At 37.9% G+C, this 21965-nt stretch overlaps 1 protein-coding gene across 1 annotated transcript in view; it reads left to right on the plus strand.

Moving 5' to 3' along the window:
* Positions 1 to 21965, plus strand: part of otog (otogelin) — a 110297-nt gene that overhangs the window by 33776 nt on the left and 54556 nt on the right. Inside the window, exons 25-36 of the mRNA XM_088073171.1 lie at positions 8973 to 9080; positions 9724 to 9862; positions 10637 to 10771; positions 11052 to 11198; positions 12266 to 12385; positions 13571 to 13687; positions 13920 to 14076; positions 14301 to 14327; positions 15336 to 15512; positions 17504 to 17782; positions 20061 to 20178; positions 21125 to 21204. Of these exons, the coding sequence (XP_087929297.1) occupies positions 8973 to 9080; positions 9724 to 9862; positions 10637 to 10771; positions 11052 to 11198; positions 12266 to 12385; positions 13571 to 13687; positions 13920 to 14076; positions 14301 to 14327; positions 15336 to 15512; positions 17504 to 17782; positions 20061 to 20178; positions 21125 to 21204 (1604 nt within the window). The remainder of the gene's footprint in view (positions 1 to 8972; positions 9081 to 9723; positions 9863 to 10636; positions 10772 to 11051; positions 11199 to 12265; positions 12386 to 13570; positions 13688 to 13919; positions 14077 to 14300; positions 14328 to 15335; positions 15513 to 17503; positions 17783 to 20060; positions 20179 to 21124; positions 21205 to 21965) is intronic.

Raw genomic sequence — 21965 nt, forward strand, 5'->3', positions numbered from 1 at the left:
CTCTAATAGTCTAGTTGTCAGCCTATAGAGCCTTATAGATAGAAATGTTGAGTACCCCAAAGTTTTATGTTGTCAGTATATAGTATGGGTCCCTAACATTAAGAAACTGATGGATGTTAACTTGCATACGTTGGGCAATTTACACAATTTACACAATTTGCATAAATCAAATCTAATCTACTGACAGTACTTAAGCTATTCCTCTGCTTTTTGGACGTTATCTGAGGATACTGAATCCATATCTGATATTTTTTAAAATTCGAAACTGATTTTTTTAAACCGGAAGTCTGCATATTTTAACTGTAGTTGGGCTGACTTTGATTAATATTTATTCAATTAAGACTTTTTTGAGGACACCGAATCGAGTGGATTAGACAGGTAACTTCGTCTGTCTGTTTTATATTTTTGAAGTAAGAGAAATAACTTCACATCAGTTGGAAAATGCACAATTTCAGAAGTGGATTGAGCATCCTCAATAATATCCAAATTAGCCGAGCAGTTACTAGGTACTGTCAATATATGCAAGTATGCAAATTTCTGCAAATTTGATAAATTGTGTAAATTGCCCAAAATATGCAAGTGAACATCTGGCAGTTTCTTAATGCTGAGGCCCCATACTATTCACTGACAACATAAAACTTTGGGGTACTCAACATTTTCAGGTGGACTTTGTTGGCTAGTAGACTGTTCGATTTTCAGTACTGTGATAGCTGAAGCGTCACCTCAAAACATTACGGTTCAGGTTTGAACTCAGCAGCCATCTGGGGCTCTTCTCCGCATCAGTTTGGGTTTTCTCCAGATTCTCCGGCGTCCTCCTGCAGTTCAAAGATGCAGGTTTAGGCATGAAAGTGATATTCTCTAAATTGGCTGTGGGTATGAATGTGAGTGTGAGTAGTTGTGTGTCTCTGTGTGTGTCAGCTCTGTGATAGTCTGGCGACCTGTCCAGGATGAACCTGCCTCTTGCCCAATGTCCGCTCCAGCTCCCCCGTGATTCTAGCTGTTCTGTTATTTGCCTTTACCCGCTCACATCCACTCACTGATGATTATCTATAATCTCATGTCTCATTTCTCACTTTGTGTAAACATTTTGATGAAAGCAACAACAGTTAACCAGCAATATCAATAACAGGGTTGATGATATTTGATTTATTCCATACCTTTTCCAGCCCTACTTTATGAACAAAATGTTGATCTGTTGAGGTTTAATGTAATCGATTCTCAATGGCTAGTGCGGTAACCCTTTTTAAAAAAATTTGTAGTAATGTTCTTTCCTGTTAGCAGCGATGCATTTGGACGAGCCTTAGATCACCTGTAGGAGACAAAAAGTCCATACAGCCAGCCGATGAGGTGGACAGACATCATGGAGTAGATTACAGTCATCTGATCTCTGTAATCTCCTCTGGCTGTCGGCCTGAAAGGAGGGTTAAGTGGTTTCATTCTGTGACATCAACCAAGAGTCATCCTGATTACAATGTGCACAGGCAGGGGTTAGCAAAACATATCACAGATTATGACGCTTCTGCACAGATTATATCGCTGACTAAACCTGGAAACCACAGAGGCCCTGTGTTCTGCAGGACTCGGTCACTAATACACAGGTGATATATGATTAATGATATTCTTTCTTTTCCCCTAAACGAAGAACTTACAGATGAAGACAAGGCATTACATTACACTAAATGTTAAATTGGGTAATACTCATTGTTGCAATTTAATACATAATGGAAGATGCTAAATTATAAAGTAGAAGAGAACAATGCTAAGAATCATACAACTAAACATAAATTAAAAGATTCAATATTCATATTAGAAATATCAGTGTTCCCCCCAAAAGATTTATTTTGTAACCAACAAAAGAGCCACACATAAAATGAAAACACAAACATGAAGCTGCACTAAATCTTAAATTGTAATATCTATGTAATATTCCATCCAAAAACAGCTAAATCTAAGTTATTCATACGTTTGGATGCAGTTAAAATATTTCTTTTACACAAGTAATATCTGTCAAAAAAATTAAATATCAACTGTTCTTTTTAATGAATCTTTTTTAAAATATATTTTTTATGTAATCATAATGAAATCACTGCTGAAAAGATATTAACCCATTTTTCCAAATTTACATGATTATTGTTTCCTTAATTATTTAATGATTTTTTTTGTAATGAAACATTTTGTGATAATACTGAGATAATAATCCCATTAATTTGGAAAAAGAGAATTTTTTTTCTTATGTGAATGCTTCCAAACTTAATTGGTTTTAACCTTAAAGTTAACAGCAGATTATACAATATATAATATACAATATAAAATATTAAAGAAATAATAAGAAAGTTTGTTTATCAGAAAAGAGGAACAAATTCTGGCTTTTTTAATCTTGAGCTTGGTCAGGGAAGTGTTTCATGATATTTTATAGCCACAGTGAATAGCTTTGAGGTTTAATAAATATCCCTTTAGGTGAAACATAACTTCTAACACCAAAACCCCCAAACTGCAGTGATGTTCTTTTAACAAAAATAAATCAAGAAATAAATAAATATGAATAAATTGATTCATGGCCAATAAAGCACCATACAAAATTCTTCTCAAAGTATTTAAACATGAAGATAATTATGCATTTTATAAAACCAAATAAATTCCAAACAATTGTAATGTGCACACCAGGGTTGGAAATTCACTTTTTTGTCTACCTGCACTGTGGCTGGTGGATTCAAAAATCTACCTGCACTCAGTAAATTATTGTATTTTTGGCTGGTGAGTGAAGCAAATCCAGCAGCCACTTGCATATTTTACAGCATGTGGCTGGTGCTGATTTGATATACACCCTCATTAACCTTCAGTCCGCATCTTTAAATAGTATCAGTTTGTGTTTGCACAGTGTTTCGTCTGATGGCGTTAAACATGGTGACACTGAGAAAGGTTTTGTAGTCATTCTGATTCTGCGTCAAACTCGTCTGACCTCGGTGGTGTGATTCACTTTTTCCCGCTTGCCACTTTTTCTAAGATGACCTTTATGGTGACGAGAATCTCGCTGGTCACGGTACAAGTGTTTAATAACTCCCAGGAACCTGATAGTTTGTGAGCTAATTTTACGGTAAATATTGAGACAAAGGTTTTATTCAGCCCCCCGATGACGTCCGTCTTAATAAGTGCAGTGATGAGGAGAAACTTTAAGGTTCAGTCATGAGTCTGATCTTTAGAAAATAGTTTTCCACAGTTTTGAGAATAATGAAGGGTTGTTTTTACAGCAGCAGACTGTGACTCAGATCGAACAAATCAGTCTCAAAATAACCCTCTAACACCTGGATCAGCATTTTTTTTTCAGGTTTATGTGCTGCATTCAGATACATTTTTCTCGCATTTAAACCTATGAAACCTAAAAAATGGTTTGATTTCTTTCAAAAATAAGGAAAAAAACATAATCAGAAACTTAGCAAGAAAGGTCTCACTGACTGCAAAAGAAAAAAATTATGAAAAGAAAAAGGATGTTATTTCAAAATTAGCTGGGGGAGAATTTGAGATATTATCAAAAAAATTGGGAAATTTTCCAGAAAGCTATATCTATAATTATCTTAATGATATATTTGCATGTATGTTACAGAAAAATATTTAATTTTTCGTAGCATTTTTTTAAGGTATTTTTCTTGTTTTGTTTTGTTTTTGTTTTTTTTTAATTTTATTTGATTTTTCAAATCTTGGCTATTTCTTAAAGATACTTTTCTTGTAACTTTTTACTACTTTCTTGAATTTTCTGGTGAAGCTGTTTGCACGCGCCCATGTTTTTAAAAGACGCGAGAAATCGTTTTCCTAATTTTCAGGCAATTTTCTTATTTGTAATTTTAACCAGTTTCTCGCTAATTTCTTTTAAAATTGCTTATTTCCTTGTTCCTATGTTTATGAAGAAATCAAGCCAATTTGCCCAGGTTTCAAAGGGTTAAAGATAATTTCGACTTACAGCAATATTTTCTAAAGATGTCGTGATTAAATGGTCATCGTGAACACTTGGCCACAATAATTGTGTTCTGAAAACCAGATGTTGTGTCAGCCCTGTCACGTTTACATTTGGTGTTTCTTACGTAGCCTCCCCAGACGTATGGAGCCAGAATGATGACTTTAATGTTTGGCACTAAAAATAAAATTTGGCATTGAAAAATAATCTGAAACTGACAAAAGAAACATTGGCACTGAAACACTTGTACTGTAAAAAGTTGTAATAGCATCAAAACAAGTAAAAACATTTTTTTTCTATTTTCTATTTTCTATTTGTTTATGCCCCATTTTGACCAAATAAATCAATAGCGCATGTAAATAAGATACTTACCATAAAATTATTGAATCTTTACACTACACTGGCATAAATACCCACGTTACGTTCTACACAAACAGAATAGGGAAAATCCAAATGTAAAATCTATATCTACACTTGAGGAATAATAGTTTTCATGTTACATTGTTGACTAATTAAGTAAAGATTAATGAAAGAAAACATCGCTTCCCCCTTAAGTGTCGATACTATTTTATTTTGAATTTTTTCCGTGCATTTATTTTGTACTTTTTGTGTCATTTCCTGTTCTGACAGACATGACTGTGCACACTAAATTGTCTCTGGATTCACCTTCATGACTCCAGCATAAGAAGTTATATCTGTCAGTCTGATGTCTTCAACTGGCTGGTTTTGGTTTTCTTTTCCAAACCGGACAGCAGATGATAAGCAGGTGTTCCCTCTGTCGTATTAATCCTACACTTAGATGATTATCGTCAGGAAAAAAAAAATCCTAACTCAGAGTCAACTGCGTGGTATTCATCTGCAGCAGGATTTAAAAACCTCTAATGGGAAATAATTAGCTGAGGTGCTGACAGAAGAATCCATTGTGTTTTCATTCACAATGGCACACTTTGTTTATGATCAAAATGTAGACCATTCATTCCTTCCTCATTCGGTCACAATTAGCTCAGCTGAACTCACATGAACCTGGACGTTCAGGTGCAGCGCAGGACTGAGCAGCATACCAGAGTCTGGTTTTGGTTACAGTACGTACATGCAAACATACAACTGTAAAAAAAACACTGGTATTTAGGGGGGGCAGCAAACTTCCTGTGTTTTTTTTTCCCAGTTAATCTTGTGTGTGTCTTTTTCTATCATGCTGTGTCCCCTGTCTAAATTCAGACGTTTTTAGGGGTCTCTAAATACAGTGCTGAACTCTTCTGAGCTCCTAAGCAGCACTTTTAGTAGTTTGAGTCGCGGGGTGGATAATTGATCTTTCAATCTGTTCAGAGCTGATGAGAGGAGCAGCTGCTGCAGAGGGAGTGAATGCAAACTTTTAGACCAAGCACAATTACTGACAAAGTTTCATTTTCACTGCTCCCGGCATTCTGCTGCTCTGTCTGTACCGAGACTGCACTCTGTACTCTGAGAGTATGTATGAATAATATATATATATTTCAGCAGTGCTCCTGATTAACGGTCCAACATCAGAAATATAAAATCAACAGGTGGCTGCGGATGTATTAATCCTGGAATGTGTGGGATACCCTGTTCAGGTATTTTTTATCACTTTTGAGCTTGCGACTGGTAGCTATGTATGTATTTAAACTACCAATTGTGCTTGAAACTGAGTGGGCACTTTTCCACTGCATGAACTTAAAAACAACAACAACAACAACAAAAAGTTAATGTAAGGCTGCCTTCTTCCAGCCTTAACTTATAAGGTTAAATTACCTGAAGGCTGTGGGTCATGAAAAAACACGAGGAACATCCTCTCAGTTTCTCCTCAATTTTAATGTCCACCTCAACAACAGGACAACTTCACTGAACACACAGGAGAATATCTCTGATATCCCTCCACTAAATACTGCTCCCAAAAGGGGAAGTAACCATAAAAATGAGTACCTTATTTTTATTATTATTATTATTATTTTTAACTAAAAGCAACTTAAAACAATATATGAATTTACATAAATTAAATTAACTTATTTCTCAAAATAAATGATAAAATAAGATAAATAAATCTCTTACGCTCTTCCCTTCTTCAAATGAAACTTTCTCATTTCGAAATGTAATAAAAATAAATCTCATCTTACACTAACGTGAAATCATAATCATGGTTTCTGCTTATGTTTCCACTGTTTTCCACTTTCTTTGGCAAAAATTTCCTGAAACTAAACTTAGCCACTGCTCAGTACGTTTTACCCTTACCTTTTTTTACCATAAGATTTTAAAATGTCTGTTTCCCCAGTAGCTCTTTGCCATTAAGGCTGTATCCTTACTGCAGCAGACCAATGCCAGTCTGGCCTTGATGCATTTTCTCACCTCTGTCTCACATTTCATATCTGTCTCTCACTGTAAATAAAGTATTTAAAAGGCAAAATAAATGCATTAATAAATGGGGATAACACATACAGCCATGACTGAACGGAAAACATGAAACAAGATGAAAACATGAGACAGCACAGACCAAATGCGCAAATGCCAAATGCCCTATTTTGTAATGATAATGAAATTAAAAATGATTTATGTATTTGCCCTGTGATTCTGATTCACTCCAAAATGTAATCAACTCTTTCTTGACCTATGCTACACCCAACCAGCGGGTTTCATGAAAATTGAGCCAGTGGTTTTTCCGTATTTCTGCTGACCAACAAACAAACAAACAAACAAAAAACCTTAATAAACCAATATAGAGAAGTAACAAAGCTAAGAAAGTATTGCAGTGCATGCAGTGGAGCAAATTTAAAAATTGCAGCGTGGTTCGATGTGCTTGGTGCTGTTTCGAGCCACTGACCTGCTTGTGCTGGCTCCTCTTTACTAGCCTACTTTGCATGAAAAGGATATAACATTCAGTAGGCTGGTCGGCCGAAGCGTGCACATCGACTCTCATGGGCCGAACACAGAGGTTATTAATAGGATGTATGACATTTTCTGCTTTTGTTGTCTATAATAATTAAACCTGTGATCTTCGCTGTGAGTGCAGAATCTGGCACAGCAGCAGATGCATCACAGACTCGCAGTCTCCCCCATTGTGCCGTCCGGCTCGCCTGTCGCCAGTGTATGCAACTACACCTTCCTTGGGCGCTTTTACATCGTCTGATGGAATTAAATTCAAAATGAGGGCTGTGTTTTTGTGGATTTATTCATAATGTGCCCGTAGGTTTGGGAGAATAAATGATTGTAGGATCTTTGATCAGAGTAATTGATACGGCAGCTTGGCGGGCGGATAAAGGAAGCTGTTAACACCGTTTTATCTGGGGTGTAACTCTACTCAGATGAACCTGAGGTTTGTGGCGGGACCATTCAGTATGTCACTTCATTGTCTGCCGCCTCGCCAGTGGATATAGCTCAACCCTGGATATTACAAGATACTTATCAGCTTCGTCTCGCAGAGTGGAAAGCAAATGGAGGCATCCAGACAAAGACGGTTTCTCTCTCTATCTCTGAGAATCCTAATTGTCTGGTTTTCTCATGTAGCTAACGAGTGTTACGGCTTTTCATCTACAGTCGCCCACCCCTGAAACTCTCTCCCTCTTGTTACTTGGCTTCGCTCCGCTGGAAGCCAACCTGCTTTGGCTCTGCCTCTGTCGCTCTTTTGGCCAAAGACGGTCCTCATATCTGGGTTTGAGATGAACACCGGAGATCCAAACGATGATTATGTTATAACATGAAAGCATCCTGTTAGCCAACGGTTCTTGGACAATAACTCAGAATTAGTTAATTGATTATTTCAGTCAAAACTTGATGTTCTTGTACGTAAATGGTTAAATAGGTCATGGAAGTTGTCAATGCTTTCACAAAGAAAGTTTTTTCTGCCACCTATGTAGTAAAGTTTAGTGGGATAAAATGAGCGGCTTCATGGTGGGAAAAAAGAATAGGAAAATAATTATTATGTTATTTGAATTTATTCCCAAAATCTATGAAAAAATTATCAAAATCTATTCATAGTTAAACATAATAAAACATAACAACTTTATTTTTGCATATTTTTAGGTGTAGTGAAGTTTTGTTGTAGATTTTGGGGGGGACTCAGGGGACACGCCTCCCTCAATATTTAGAAGGTGTCAATTTGTCCCCCGCTAATAAAACATAAAAGACTTTTTATTTGACATAAATAACTTGACTTTTATTCTGACATAAATAAAGACATTTACACTATAAATTGATGTAGAAAAAGCTCAGATTGGTGCCTAAAAAATTACCAGAATGCAGGAAATTAAGTGTTTGACACTAAACCAAACCTACTAAACCCACGCCCCTGAAGTGAAAAGTTAAAAAGGAAATCTTCTACAGCTCACCGCTGCAATGATTTATCGATTAGGCGATTGACAATCTACAACTACTTTCAGAATCAATGGATAATTGGGACACTTTTTGTTTTTTTTTAAAAAAGCAAAGAGCTCTGCTTCCAGCTTCTTATATGTGAACATTTTAATCTGTATATCCTCTGTATTTTCGGTATTGATGCTTGGTTGGAACCAGAAGTAGAAGAAGCATATTTGGGGGAGAAGGTGGAGCTGTAGAGGAGTGAGGGGTACATCTGACTCATAGACTGTGTGGACGCCTTGCAAGCAGCCGGCCCTTAAATGCATATAACCTTAAGCCTTAATAAAATGTAAAAACGGGTAATTAATTTATCCCTGAACAGTTGTCATGAATGAAGAAACTGGGTCTAGAGACTCAAAACCTTTTTTTTCTTCATAAACATTTTTATTTCTACTGTAAAGTTGGGCATTTTAACATAGGGATCTGTGGGGGTGTACTTGAGCCAGATTTATTTATTTCTGGAGTCAGCCTCAAGTGGCCATGAGAGGAACTGCAGTTTTTGGCATGTTCGACTTTGCTTCATTTTTTAGCCTCGGAAGTTGCTGCTTGGATTTAACCCAAGAAAACATCACAACAATCTGTTGATATCAAACTAATATTGTCTTGCTATCTTAAACCCAACTGTTTTGTCCTTTAACAAGTTTGTGTTTTCCCTCAGCTTTCTGAAACATGGAGACGAGTGCTTTGAACCCGCGTCCTGCCCCTGTCTATGGAAAGGAAAGGAGTATTACCCCGGCGACAGAGTCTCCTCTCCCTGCCATCAGTGGTACGTTGATGCATTTCTCAAACTCTGATCAAGCTTTTATAGACCACTTTGTTCATTAAATACAATGTCTGGTGATTCCACATGCGCTTTACCCTCCCTCTTTATCCACTCTGTCATGGTGTACAAATTTGTATTCCCCTCACCAATCATCCGCCAACAGTATCTGTCAAAATTAAGACAAATCTCCAACAACGCTGCTAATTTTTCAAAGTCAGATTTAGCCTGACAGCGTGGAGTCCTGAGATTGTCAGAGGAGCAAAGTGGCCACCTGATATCCATAATTCTCTGTTATCACGGGACAGAAAAAGAGGCATGAAAACAGAGTGAGCCCTTGTATGACTCTTTGATTCCCTCTGCTTCACACTGTTCATCTCTGGTGAAAGGAAACACTCTCCCAGTGATCTCAGTCTTTCTCCCATCCTCCCATTTCTTCTTCAAGCCACAGCCAGGGAAGAAGATGTAGATGACAGCCTAATAGCGCAATGAGCGGCGATTCAGCCTTTGACAATTCACTGGCCACTTTTCTGCCTGCTGTAAACCTGAGGCGCTCCACAAAAGGAGGCCATTAGATGTGAAAAAAATGTCCTCGCACTAAGTGGGAACAAGTTGATGCTGAATCACTGAAGCTTTGCTGTCTTTGTAGTGTTTGCCAGCACGGGACGTTCCAGTGTGTGTTTCATCCGTGTCCGTCCATGTGCATGGCCTATGGCGATCGCCACTACAGGACGTTTGACGGACTGCTGTTTGACTACGTTGGTGCATGCAAAGTCTATCTTGTAAAGGTACTAAAAGTATATATTTATTGTAAGAGAGCCAAAATGGTCTGTGACGTAAAATAAAAAACAACAACAAAAAAAATGTAATTCAGGCGTTAAAGATAAGACTTTTACAATGATAAACAAACATTGTTATCACATAGGGGCGTAAATAAAGACAGTGCGGGCAGGGCTGTTGCACTGGGGCCCATAGGGTGAGGGGGCCCTCCAACAATATGTCGAGCAGAAAATGGGCCCTTTGGAGTAATTCAGAATTATGCCTGTGGTCAAAGAAAAAGTTGCATAAAATCAAAATTGGTGCCATTTCCTATATATATATATATACATATATATACACACACATATTTGTATATGTGTGCGTGTGTGTGTTTGTGCATTTCTATAATAAATCATTCTAAAATACATTGTAAATACATACAATACATGACCTATAAATAAACTTTAAATAATTAAGTGAGTAATTCCTCATACATACATTTATTTAGTGTTTTTATCAAATACATATATATGCGATGATGATTTCTTGGTAATATGTTTGGGTTCTCTGATGTTAAATCTCTATTTAATCATGTGATTAGACAATAAGATTATACTGTAGCTATTTTAGGCACTAGTATAATTAGTAACTAGTGTGCACTAGGACCTGTCATAATAACAAGCACTGGGGCCCATTGTAATTACCTTACACCATTATTATCACATATATATACTGTAGTATATTATGTTAAGTGTCAGCAGTGTTTTTGTGGTTTCAGTGATTGTGTTTTTTCTGTCACACAGAGCAGCGCTGATGTGATGCTCAGTGTGACGGCCGAGAACGTCGACTGTTTCGACAGCGGCGTCATCTGCAGAAAATCTCTGCTGATCAACATCGGAAGATCCTTCATAGCGTTCGATGATGAATCTGGAAAACCAGTAAGAGCCACTTTCAGTATATTATTTTATATAAGTTTAAGGATTATGCAGGTTACCAGCAGCAAATTTGTCGCCTGAAAAAGGAGCATAAATTGCAGAATATCTGCAATTGAATAGCGTGAAGTTTTTGTTTTTGCACCTCGAAGTCGATTATGTGGCATCAGCAGGAACTAAATATTTTTTCATTGCTGCCTTTTGTTGTTGTATGATCATATTTCAGTCACTCGCAAGTAACATTTGAGAATATTTCAGTTAAATTCAACTCCTCTGTCTGCTGCAGAATCCATCCAGTGTGATTGACAGGAAACAGAGGATGTTCATCTGGCCGGCTGGTTACTTTACAGTGGTTCATTTTCCCGAAGAAGACGTCACCGTCCTCTGGGACCGCAAGACCACCATCCACATCCAGGTCGGACCTCGCTGGCAGGTAGGACGCTGGTTCGGTGCCTTTGTCTGACTCAGGCGAGTGTACACGGTTGTGATTTTAAGTTATTTTCTGCTGATGCTTCAATCTAGAGTGACTAAAAGTTCAAATATTTACAGTTAAAATGTGTTTCTTCATTTTAAGACTATATTTACCATCAGCGTCCTCCTGTTGCCCTCCCTGAAGAGGATGAATAATATATGAATTTGAGCTTGACAGTTCATGCTTGACTTTGGGAACAGCAGTTGACACAGTAGTCTCAACTCAAACTCCTCTTACTCACTTGTTTTGGGAGCTTTTGACCGTATCACATGATCATCATGGAGCGCGCTCAGTTATCATTAAACACTAGATTCGCAAACTTTTAGGACTTCTTGTCCATACCGGTTTAAAAGTTGAGCTTTACTGTTTATACTTGACCTTTTCCAAATGAGCTGATTAAATTTGCTGATGAAGTCAGTGTGATATGGTTGAAAGCTACAGAACAAGCTATTAAGCGGACCATGAGTCTTTGAGCAGTCCTTGAAAGCCTGAATATTTTAGTCACACACACCGTTTGTTTATACCTGGATTCAATATGTGTTTTGGTGATCTAAACACAAGTGAGCAGCCGAGACAGATCGCTCTTCACACCTGCGTCTATCATGCATCTCCAGCTGACCACTTGAGTTCAGAATTTGTTGCTGCTTACGTCACTTATGCCAGAAGGTCAAACAGCCCGCTCACAGTTATTATGTCCCCGCTCTTGCTGGCTGCTTTCTAGTCATGTTTGCAGTTGTGTTGTTACAGCTCGAGAATTCGCCGTCAGCAGAATTCAACACATCTCCGTCCACAGAGCAAAAGGAGGGATGGTCACACAACATTTCGCCCAAGTAGTTCCAAAATAGGCAATTATTAGAGCGTGCTGTCACACTGCACTGTTGACGCAGTCCTTGGATGCATCAGGATGCATTACAGTTAATACTTCGAAAAAATGACGCAAATGCCTCCGCTACAACCTTGTGTTTGTGGTTTGAGTCATCGGATCACAATGTGTCGATTTCACTTGTATATGTTGGTGATGTGTTCAGGGGAAGCTAAGTGGACTCTGCGGGAACTTTGACATGAAGACGGTGAACGAGATGCGGACACCCGACAACATCGACTCCCCGACTCCTCAGGAGTTTGGAAACAGTTGGACCGCAGCAGAGGTGAGTGAAACGTCGCTTGTGTCATTATCGTGAAATTTTACAACTGAATTTTGTAGCTATAAAAGTTAAACGTTTATTAATATTATAAAAAACACAACATATTCTTATCACATATTCCAACTCTTAGAATTAAGTTAGTTAATTATAATTATTAATGTTAAAAATAACGAATGTTGTTTTCATAAGATCATCACTGAATTTGTTTCTTAGAACTGATCAATAGTTTCGGATACATTTTCATCTCTCTTAATTTTGATTTACAAACACTTTTAGCACATTGATATTTATTTATGACTGATTATATTTATCAACTAAACCACCTCAACCAACACATAACACCAGAAAAGACTTTTCATCAGTGGCAAAATGTAACAAAATACATTTACTCAAGTACTGTGCACATTTGTAGTACTTTTACAATTTTAAATGCAACTTTTTACTGCTACTGCTCTTCATTTCAGCTGTGGATTATGTAGTTTTTGCTTGAAGAGGTTGTACTTTATCTAGTAACTTCATCAAACACATGTTTACAGGAGATTCTTGTAGCTTATGAAACTCGACACTGTGCACGCTCCAACTGCCAGACAGACACACAAGGGAGGCAGATCTTATCATTACGTCATGTTTCTCCAGATTTGTTGATTTTGAACGTTTGTGATAAAATGAAGGCTGAAGTGTTCCTTCATGTGTTGATAATGTCTCCTTCTTCTTAACCTAAAAAAACTCTTTAAACACTGCGGGGAAATGCATCGCCACAAAGCTGAAAACAGGGCTGTTTAGAGATACGTGGTTCTCACAGGACAGTGATGCTACGAACATATGATGATCTTATAGAATATGTTGAATTTCTGTAGATTAAACTACCCAACAGTATAAAAAGGGGTTAAAACGAACACAATCATAATGCAACATACACATTAATGTAGCATTAATATGAATCCAGAAACATAATTTAGTAAACCACCGACAGAGACCTTTTTACTGTACAATAAGTACTTAACTTTTTATACTTAAGGTGCATTTTGCTGACAGTTCTGACTCATTTTTGCTTTAATAAGGTTATTAGTGGAGTATTTTAACCGTAGCGTGTTAGTAACGGATCTAAATATTACTTCCAAAACTTGTTTTTTTTAAACGGTTGTAAAAGTTGTAATTTGTCATCAACGTGTGTGTGTGCATGTTCAGTGTGTGAACAGTCCAGATATCAGACACCCCTGCAGCCTCAGTCCTCTCAGAGAGCCTTTTGCAAAGCGGCAGTGTGGCGTCCTGCTCAGTGAGGTTTTCCAGGCCTGCCACCCAGTGGTGAGTAACAGAACAACAACAGCCCTCTGTCCTCTTTCAGTACCAGACACGGCTTGTTAGGTGCCTTGATAATTAAAGTTAAGTGACTTGAGATTGTGTCACTTTTTAAATTTTAAATTTTAATTTTTAGCTCCCGACCCCAGAACTTTCTAAGTCGTACCAAAGGTTTTTGTAAAAATAATATTTTTTATTCTCCATAAATTGCTGAAAACTGTTTGTTCTTTTTGTTCAGGTGGATGTCACCTGGTTCTACATGAACTGTCTGGCAGACACGTGTGCCTGCAGCCGTGGAGGTGACTGTGAGTGTTTCTGCACCAGTGTGGCGGCGTACGCCCAGCGCTGCTGCCACCAGGGCGTTCCTGTCGACTGGCGCTCCCCGTCTCTGTGCCGTAAGTCAGAACGCAGGGAGCAGGAAACCTGCATCACTTTCATTGTCTCTTTCAAAAGTTCATACAAATATAGATATTATAACAATAATAACCATGGCTACAATATATTCTACACCTCATTAAAAAGTAGTACCTATTTGTCTTGATTATAAGGCACTTTGTGATATCTGTCATTACTATTAATAATATTATTGTTATTAATTGTCTCTTTGCTTTCTCTGCAGCGTATGATTGTGAATTCTACAACAAAGGTACGATGATATCCCCACTAACACTAAATCACACACACAACATCACATACAAAGGGTTTGGATCTACAAATGATAGAAAAATGAAGCTCTTTCCACAAAGAAATACAAAAGTGTAAAAAAAAGCTTTTCACTGGCTGAGCTGAGTGTGATACAGAGATGTGGTGTCAGAGGACACGAAGCAATGATTCATTTTAAATTTTATGACAGCCTTTCAGACTTTTATGGCTCAAAATATTTATACATTATGAGATACAGTAATGTTACAGGGATGTGTGAAATAATAATAATAATAATCAAAATATCTGATCAATCAATAGGTTGTTATCATTTACAGTATTTATTAATTGTAATGTTACAGCAGCTGTTTTAGTGCTGGCAGTGGATGTTATGGCCACTGGAGGGAGCGAACTTTTGGACACTTGGACGTGTGCAGAGTTTCACGATGACTGAGATTGAAAACTTGTAAAAAACAACAATAACAAGAACAACAACAGAAACATACTACTAATGTATTTTTGCTAATCTTCCAGACAGCCACTTGTTGATTTTACAGGCTTCCCACAGTCATGAAACTCCTGGAAACACATGGTTTGCATAGTTGTGTAGCTGTGACATAAAGTATGTAGAATTTGTTGTATTTTAATTAAAACTGCATAAATACTCTGCAACAATCATGGATGGATTACACCCAGGGACCCAAAGTGTCAGGGGTCCCTGTGGCCTTCTCCTGCAAAGTGCTACTCAGATTAATATGTACAGACAAGCAAGAGCCTCAAAATAACCATAAAGTGATGCAGGGGAACTACAAAGAGACACAATATTACCGAAATTTGCATAACAACTACAAAGAATCACAAAACGATAACAAAAAACAAAAGAAGCTGCAACATCATCACAAAGTCTGTGTGTCTCTTGTGTTGTAGAGATGGAGAATTTTGTATATGTGTCTCATTAGTTGTCAGTCATAACAGTACACCCTGCTGCACTAACATGGCCTCCTGTCTGCAGTTCTGGGTAAAGGTCCCTTCAGGCTGATCACCTACAGGGATCGGACGACGCTGTTGGCAGCCAGCAGGTCCAGTGGCTCCGTATTCTTGCAGCGAGGCAACCTCAGCGTCTACGCCGCCCCGAGAGTCCTCTCGCAGTTCATGATGACGCCAGGCCTCAGCAGAGCCCGACCTCATGGTGAGTTATTCAGACAGACGGCACGGTTTAATTTCATTTACGCAGCAGGATTCACCACAGAAACTAACTGAAAAGATTTTTTATTTTTGTTTTCCTAAGTCCCAACTAGTTCTGAGAATGAGATCATTCAAATTAAAAAGTACAGAGCTATTTAAAAATTTTAGAATTAATGTCCTTTAATGTTTTTTTTTAACCATTTGAGACCTAAGCAAATGGACTTGATGTCTTTCAAAAACAGGTAAACAGTGTAAAAGTACAAGAAAATTACCTGAATATCTACAATTCTACAAATGTCTTGCAGTTTGCAAGAAAATAAGTTCTTGTCCAGTTGCTCAGTGCCTGTTTAACTCCTGTTTTCAAATGAAATCAAACCAGTTTGCTCAGTTTTTAAAGGTTTTAATACTTTGAAGGTGTTCTTTGCTTTTGAGCAAAATTCTGCATAATTCCCAATATTAAGGAGTGATATCTTGCAAAAAGTATGAGTCAGTTCTTTAAAAATCTGAACTCCAAAGATGGCCGACATGAAGGGAAATAGATGTAGATACAGAAATGAAATGAAACTGTCTAAGTGAGTGTGGGAACCTTGTGGTTGGTTGGGTTTTGTTTTACACTCATTTCGTGTCACTGCAGTTACTAATGGAGGATACAGCAGATGCAGTATCAGTGCATGAAAGGGAACTTGTGTTGTGGAGTTTGGGAAAGTTTGATCGTTGTGTAGATACCACAGTGATATGTTTTCCTGTCAGAAGAGTGACTTGACTTCAAGTCGAGGCAACTTGACTGTATTTCAGCTTGAAATCCGCAGGGAGCTGTAGAGCTCTGATTGGGCCCAAAAAGTCAGCAAAATACAGTTTCTGTTCAAGCCCGACCCGAACCCGACCGAAGGTAGCCGTTTGGTCGGTCAGTTGGTCGTCTGTCTGTCTGTCTATATATACATATATGTGTGTGTGTGTGTGTGTCTACTCTTAATTTCAATTGTCTATCGTCTTGTGCATGACAGGTTCAACAGAACAGGGGCAATAATGGGAAATAACTTTTCGGGGTCAGCTCGGGCCCCATCAGGCTCGGGCAGAGCATCAGAGCTTCAGGAGCTCTACCACAGGTCGTCTTAGCTTTAGTGTCTCCTTTAAAATTGAACCCAGCTTTGTCAAAAAATCTTTTTAATAATTCCCCAAATTTTCTTTCTAGTGATCCTGTATTCATTCTGCACGCCGCTGTGTGTCCATGAATGCGACAAGTGTCTGTAGTTGGATCACATGTCTGTAATAATAGCAGCACAGTTGAGTGTCTGTCATCAGTTGAGGAGAAATGGAGATGACATAGCTTCCCCAATATCCAATGCATTTTTTTTAACATGCCAGTTCATTAGCACTTTACGTTACATGTTGGTAATAACATGGTGGATAATCCTGCAGATCGGAGAGAGACTGACAGCCAGCCGGTCTCCTCTTCCACTGTTTCGTCTGTATCTAACAGTGTTTGGGATGATTTAAGCGTCCCAGTGAAAACACTGATGGAGGAGATGGACTTCCATTGACTTCCAGTGGCAGAAGGGCTCCGAAATCAGATTGCCAAATGCTAATATGGCAACCTGAGCTACAGGCTGGTCAGCAAGCCAAGACTGGAACAGGCTGGAAACACAGTGTTTACTGCATGTGAGCTGTGATACTGCTGGACTCTGGATCCTTTTAACGAGGACGCATTTTGCACCATTATACACCAACCAGCCAAAATGTTCAAACCAGTGACAGATCAAGTGAATAATAATGATCATCTTATTATAATGCAATGTTCTGCTGGGAAACTTGGCATTCATGTGGATGCCGACTGACATGCACCACCCACCTAAACCCCGTTACAGCCCAAGTGACAATAATACCACTTAATTTGGAAACTTAATGATGGGAAAAGTTTACTGTTTCCATTTTAATTCTTTAATTTCTTAAACATCTGATCCCTGGTTTACCAATGAATCACCTTGCTCTCCACAGACTCATCACGGGTTTCCTTTGAGGCAGCCGACAGACCCAACTACTTCCTGTGCACGAGCCTCAGCGGCCAGGTGATGCTTGCCAAGTGGGAGGACAGCGATGCATTCTGGGACAGAGCCACCTTCGTCCTCCACAGGAACACCTGGATCCCCGGCTATGACTCGCTGGAGTCTCACGCAAAGCCCGGCTTCTTCCTGCACGCCACGCTGGGCCGACTCCACCTGCTCAAGTACAGACACACGGACAGTTTCCGCAAGGCCACGCTGTTGAGACTGACAGGTCAGTGACACTGACATGACCAACATGCAGTGAACACATCACACGTACCAAACGTCTACTGAAGGAACAGGGCTCAAAATACTTATTTCATGTGCTGGTACATGTAAAGCACATCGACACACTTAGACTCAGTGATTTACACAAATGTTCTGCATTGTGGCTAAGTGATGTTTTCCCAGCTCCTAATACTGCTGATTCCACTTGTTACCTGTTACGCATAGAAGAAGGACTCTGACCAGAAGCTTGCAGAGTAAACATGACTTTTTTGTATGAATTTGAATGTGTGCACGTGCTTTTTTTCACTGCTGACACTGATTCAGCTCCAGCGCATCAGCCTTAGTCCAAATAGCGGTTGAACAGTGTTTTTATTTAGAAAAAATTACATGCACTAAGTTTTTTTTATTGCACCAGTTGGTGTATTTGGTCTTCTTTATGTACAATTCCCCACTGCTGAACCCACCCAAAATTACAGTAATGTAATAGTAAGTAAGTAATAGTGAACTACTTTAAATTTATATGATCATAGGAACATTTTGAACAGCTTCTCCGCAAACCAAACATAGAAGCTTTTATTTATTTATTTTTTAAAGATATGATAAAAAAAGGGACTTATTTGGTCACTTTTTTGTCCTATTTAACATGAAAATGTATTCATATAAATTAGTCAATTATTTAATGTTATGGACTGAATATTGACCTCTACTTCTATGGCAGACATCTTATGCTTACAACAACGTGAAGATGAATAAAACTAAACATATGACCAAAAGTTTTTGAAAAAAAAAAAAAACTTATTTTCCATAAAAATAGAAAAAAGTAAAATCCACATGAAGATGTGTATCTAGTACAGTGATACATCTTGGTATTAAATTATAGTCACTGGGACATATTACATGTAGGTTATTACTTAATATTCCTCTCCATTAATTTACTAGTAATTTGTGTCATTACAAGAAGTCATTATAGTAATAAATAAATTTTTTTTCTTTTTATCAAATCGATGTGCTTCCTCACCAACATACTGTTTTTTAGCAAAAATTTGATTTCGACCTGACATGAGTTGGAGACAGTTAAGTCATAATGTCTCCATGTTGAGGTTCTCGTGATATTTTTAACCCTCAGTGAGGATTTAGGAAGATTTCCTCAGGGTCCAGCTGGCCATCAGGGGTCAAAGGTCAAGACCAGTGACTCCTCCGGCTGCTTACTCGGCTCAGACAGCAGCCAGGCTAATCACTGATACTAAAAATACTGCAGCATTTGTGTTAGTTAATGGAAACAGCGTGGGAGCCAATAGCAGATTGGATTTCCTGCTGACGGCGGTGAATGCCGAACACATTCAGAGGGAGAGATGAAGTCCGGCCTGCAGAGGGACACTAATGGCTTTCTGAGTTCATCACATTACACGTCTGTGGAAACACATGAGGATCCTTTTAGCCGGGCTAGATTAGTAATGTGATGTATTTTACCTTCACAGGTTTTCCAGAAGATTGAGGTGACATCAAAGGGACTTTTACTTTAAATCAAATCGAGTTTTATTGTCACAAATACAATAATACACTATGTATTAATTCATTAATTAATTAATACAATGGACAATAAAAATCTTGAACTAATAGCTCCTGAAATAAATAAATTATGTAAAAAAAAAAGATACAGAAAAAATAAAACAAGACAGTGAAAAAACATAACAGGGTAACAACATATGCTGTGCAGTCACAGGATTAGGACCATGGTGGCATAAGGAAAGAATATTGTTTGTATTGAGAAGTTTAATTGAGTCTATAAGGTATATTTTAACGTTTTTTTATCTTCTGCACCCACAGATGAGGCCATTATTACACACTAGAGTGCTGTTCTTAAAATCATATAAGTTTGTTTTGAATTTCAAGTGCACATCAAGTTCACAAAGTTTCCAAAAAGTATCAAATATATTAAGTGTATAAAATTATATACATCACATCAAGATTATTTCCATTTAATGCAATGTTGCAACCATTAAAAACAAGTTTCAATATTTCAAATAAAGTGAAAATAATCATTACAAAACTTAAATGAAGTGCTCAAACAAAAAGAGATGTGATATTATAATATTTTTTTTTTAAATTATTTACTATGTTTAAAGATGGAGGAAATTTAGGGAGTCTGGGGTTCTTTAGGTCAATGCTGCAACAAAATCTGATGTGAAAGTGGATGTATCTCACAGCTATAGTTATTTATTTAGAGACAAAACAGTCTTGCAACCTTGGAGTAAAAATGTTGTGTTTCTTTTTTATATCAGGCCTGAGCCCGGACGCCCCGCCTGCTCCTCGGTGTCAGTGGCGGTACGATTCCTGTGCCATTCCCTGCTTCAAGACCTGCAGCGACCCGTCAGCTGAAGCCTGCGGCACCATCCCAGAGTGAGACCTATGACCTTTTAAATAACTCTCAGCACAACTCAGCACAGGTTGTAAATGGTCTCTCCTGAGTTAGTGCTGCATTCAATGTCGGAAGGTCGTAGTTTCTGATTTGGGAAGTCGTTCCTCCGACTTTGTCGTGTTCATGTGTTTTGAGGTCGTAAAGCGACAACAACATGGCAGCTACAGAGAAGATGGGTTGCATTTTAATAAGGCCTATACTGAGCTCTACTTAAATATTGTCATCCCCCTTTGATGTGATGGCAATTAATTTATCGATTAGATCCTTATATACATTTTTTTATTTAAAGTTGGCTTTGTGAAGTGCAGATAGATATATATAAGATATCTTCTAACAATTAATAACTCGTAATAGGGTGAAAATGGTCTTCAAATGTTGGAAAAGTACAAAATTTAAAGTCTTCCCCTGCAGAGTTTATGCTTTGCTCATATTTAAAATAAAATTTGTGCAGAAAAATGTTCATCCTTACCCTCCAAAATATTCCGTGCACCATATTATTAGTTTTTTTTTCTGTGTTTTTCTCTAAATGTCGAGCCTTCTCTGAAAAGATGAGGTGATTAAAGGGACAGTTAGAAAAAAACAGAGAAAAAAAAGCAAAACTTTTTGTTTAAGATTGTTCACATTGTATTACCATGCAGAAAGAGCACACATCTACTCATGGATAAGAGACTTAACAGCATGAGATGAAAATATTAACAGCGTCGTCTTGGCTGAGCTGTATCGTCGGCTCGCTCAGTGGCAGCAGTACCTCAGTTAGCAGAGGTTGCACGCTTCCTCCTGCGTAATGATACAGTTGGTCGCTGTACTTTGGTGGAAAGAAAATAGTTCCTGCAGTCACAATCACTGTGTGAGATCGCACGCAACATGATGTTTAAAATGTTACAGTGGACAGTTTTTCTGATGGTTGTGTTGTCACTCTCTGTACAGAGTGGAGGGCTGCCTTCCCGTCTGCCCCCCGCACATGGTCCTGGACGAGGTCACCCGTCGCTGCGTCTTTGTAGAAGATTGTAAGTATCCCCTGATTTACCTCAGTGCGGTTTTATTCGTTAGATATTAAAATGGTTTCTTAGTGGAGCACGATGTTGTGCGGTTGCATGAGGAGGAACTTCTTTGAAATCTAAGATGGTGACAGTTAAAATCTTTATATACACCTTCACCCAGGTCCTAAAGTAACTGCTAAAATACACTTTGTAATACACACACAATATCTTCACTGTGGTTATTGTGGTACATTTATAAAAAATTAAGCAACATTTTTCTAATATACTTGAATATTACATTAAGTCGCACAACTCTTCTCCAGTTGCTGGATTAAGTACCTGAAATCTATACTAGTAAAAGTACAGTTATCTTACCAGAAAATTACTTTGGTTGACTTTTAGTTAAATATTAGCATATTATTTGAGTAAGAGTCTTTAAGTATCTGATATTTACTGTACTTAAGTATCAAAAGTCATTTTATGATATTAAATGTACTTAAGTATTGAAAGTAGAAGTATGAGTAAATGCTGTTAACAAAAAGCAAGCGATCAGAATTCGGAGGATCATAAAGTTTATTTGTTTGTAATGTACATCACCTTAAAAATGGAGTGTACATTATACTTGAGGGAACGAAAGGATTTAAAGAACAAAATCCAGTTTATCCTTCCCTCCCATTTCTTCATTTGTCTGTTTGTCCCTTTCTTCCTTCCTCCCTTCCTTGGCTAATTTGTAGTGAGTAACTATGATGCTTTGTGGAAATGTTGTGGAATAAAAGTGAAAGTTGACA

This window comes from Plectropomus leopardus, chromosome 1 (genome assembly GCF_026936395.1).
Source record: "Plectropomus leopardus strain MGB_pleo_1.0 chromosome 1, ASM2693639v1, whole genome shotgun sequence".
NCBI classification, from domain to species: Eukaryota; Metazoa; Chordata; class Actinopteri; order Perciformes; family Serranidae; genus Plectropomus; species Plectropomus leopardus.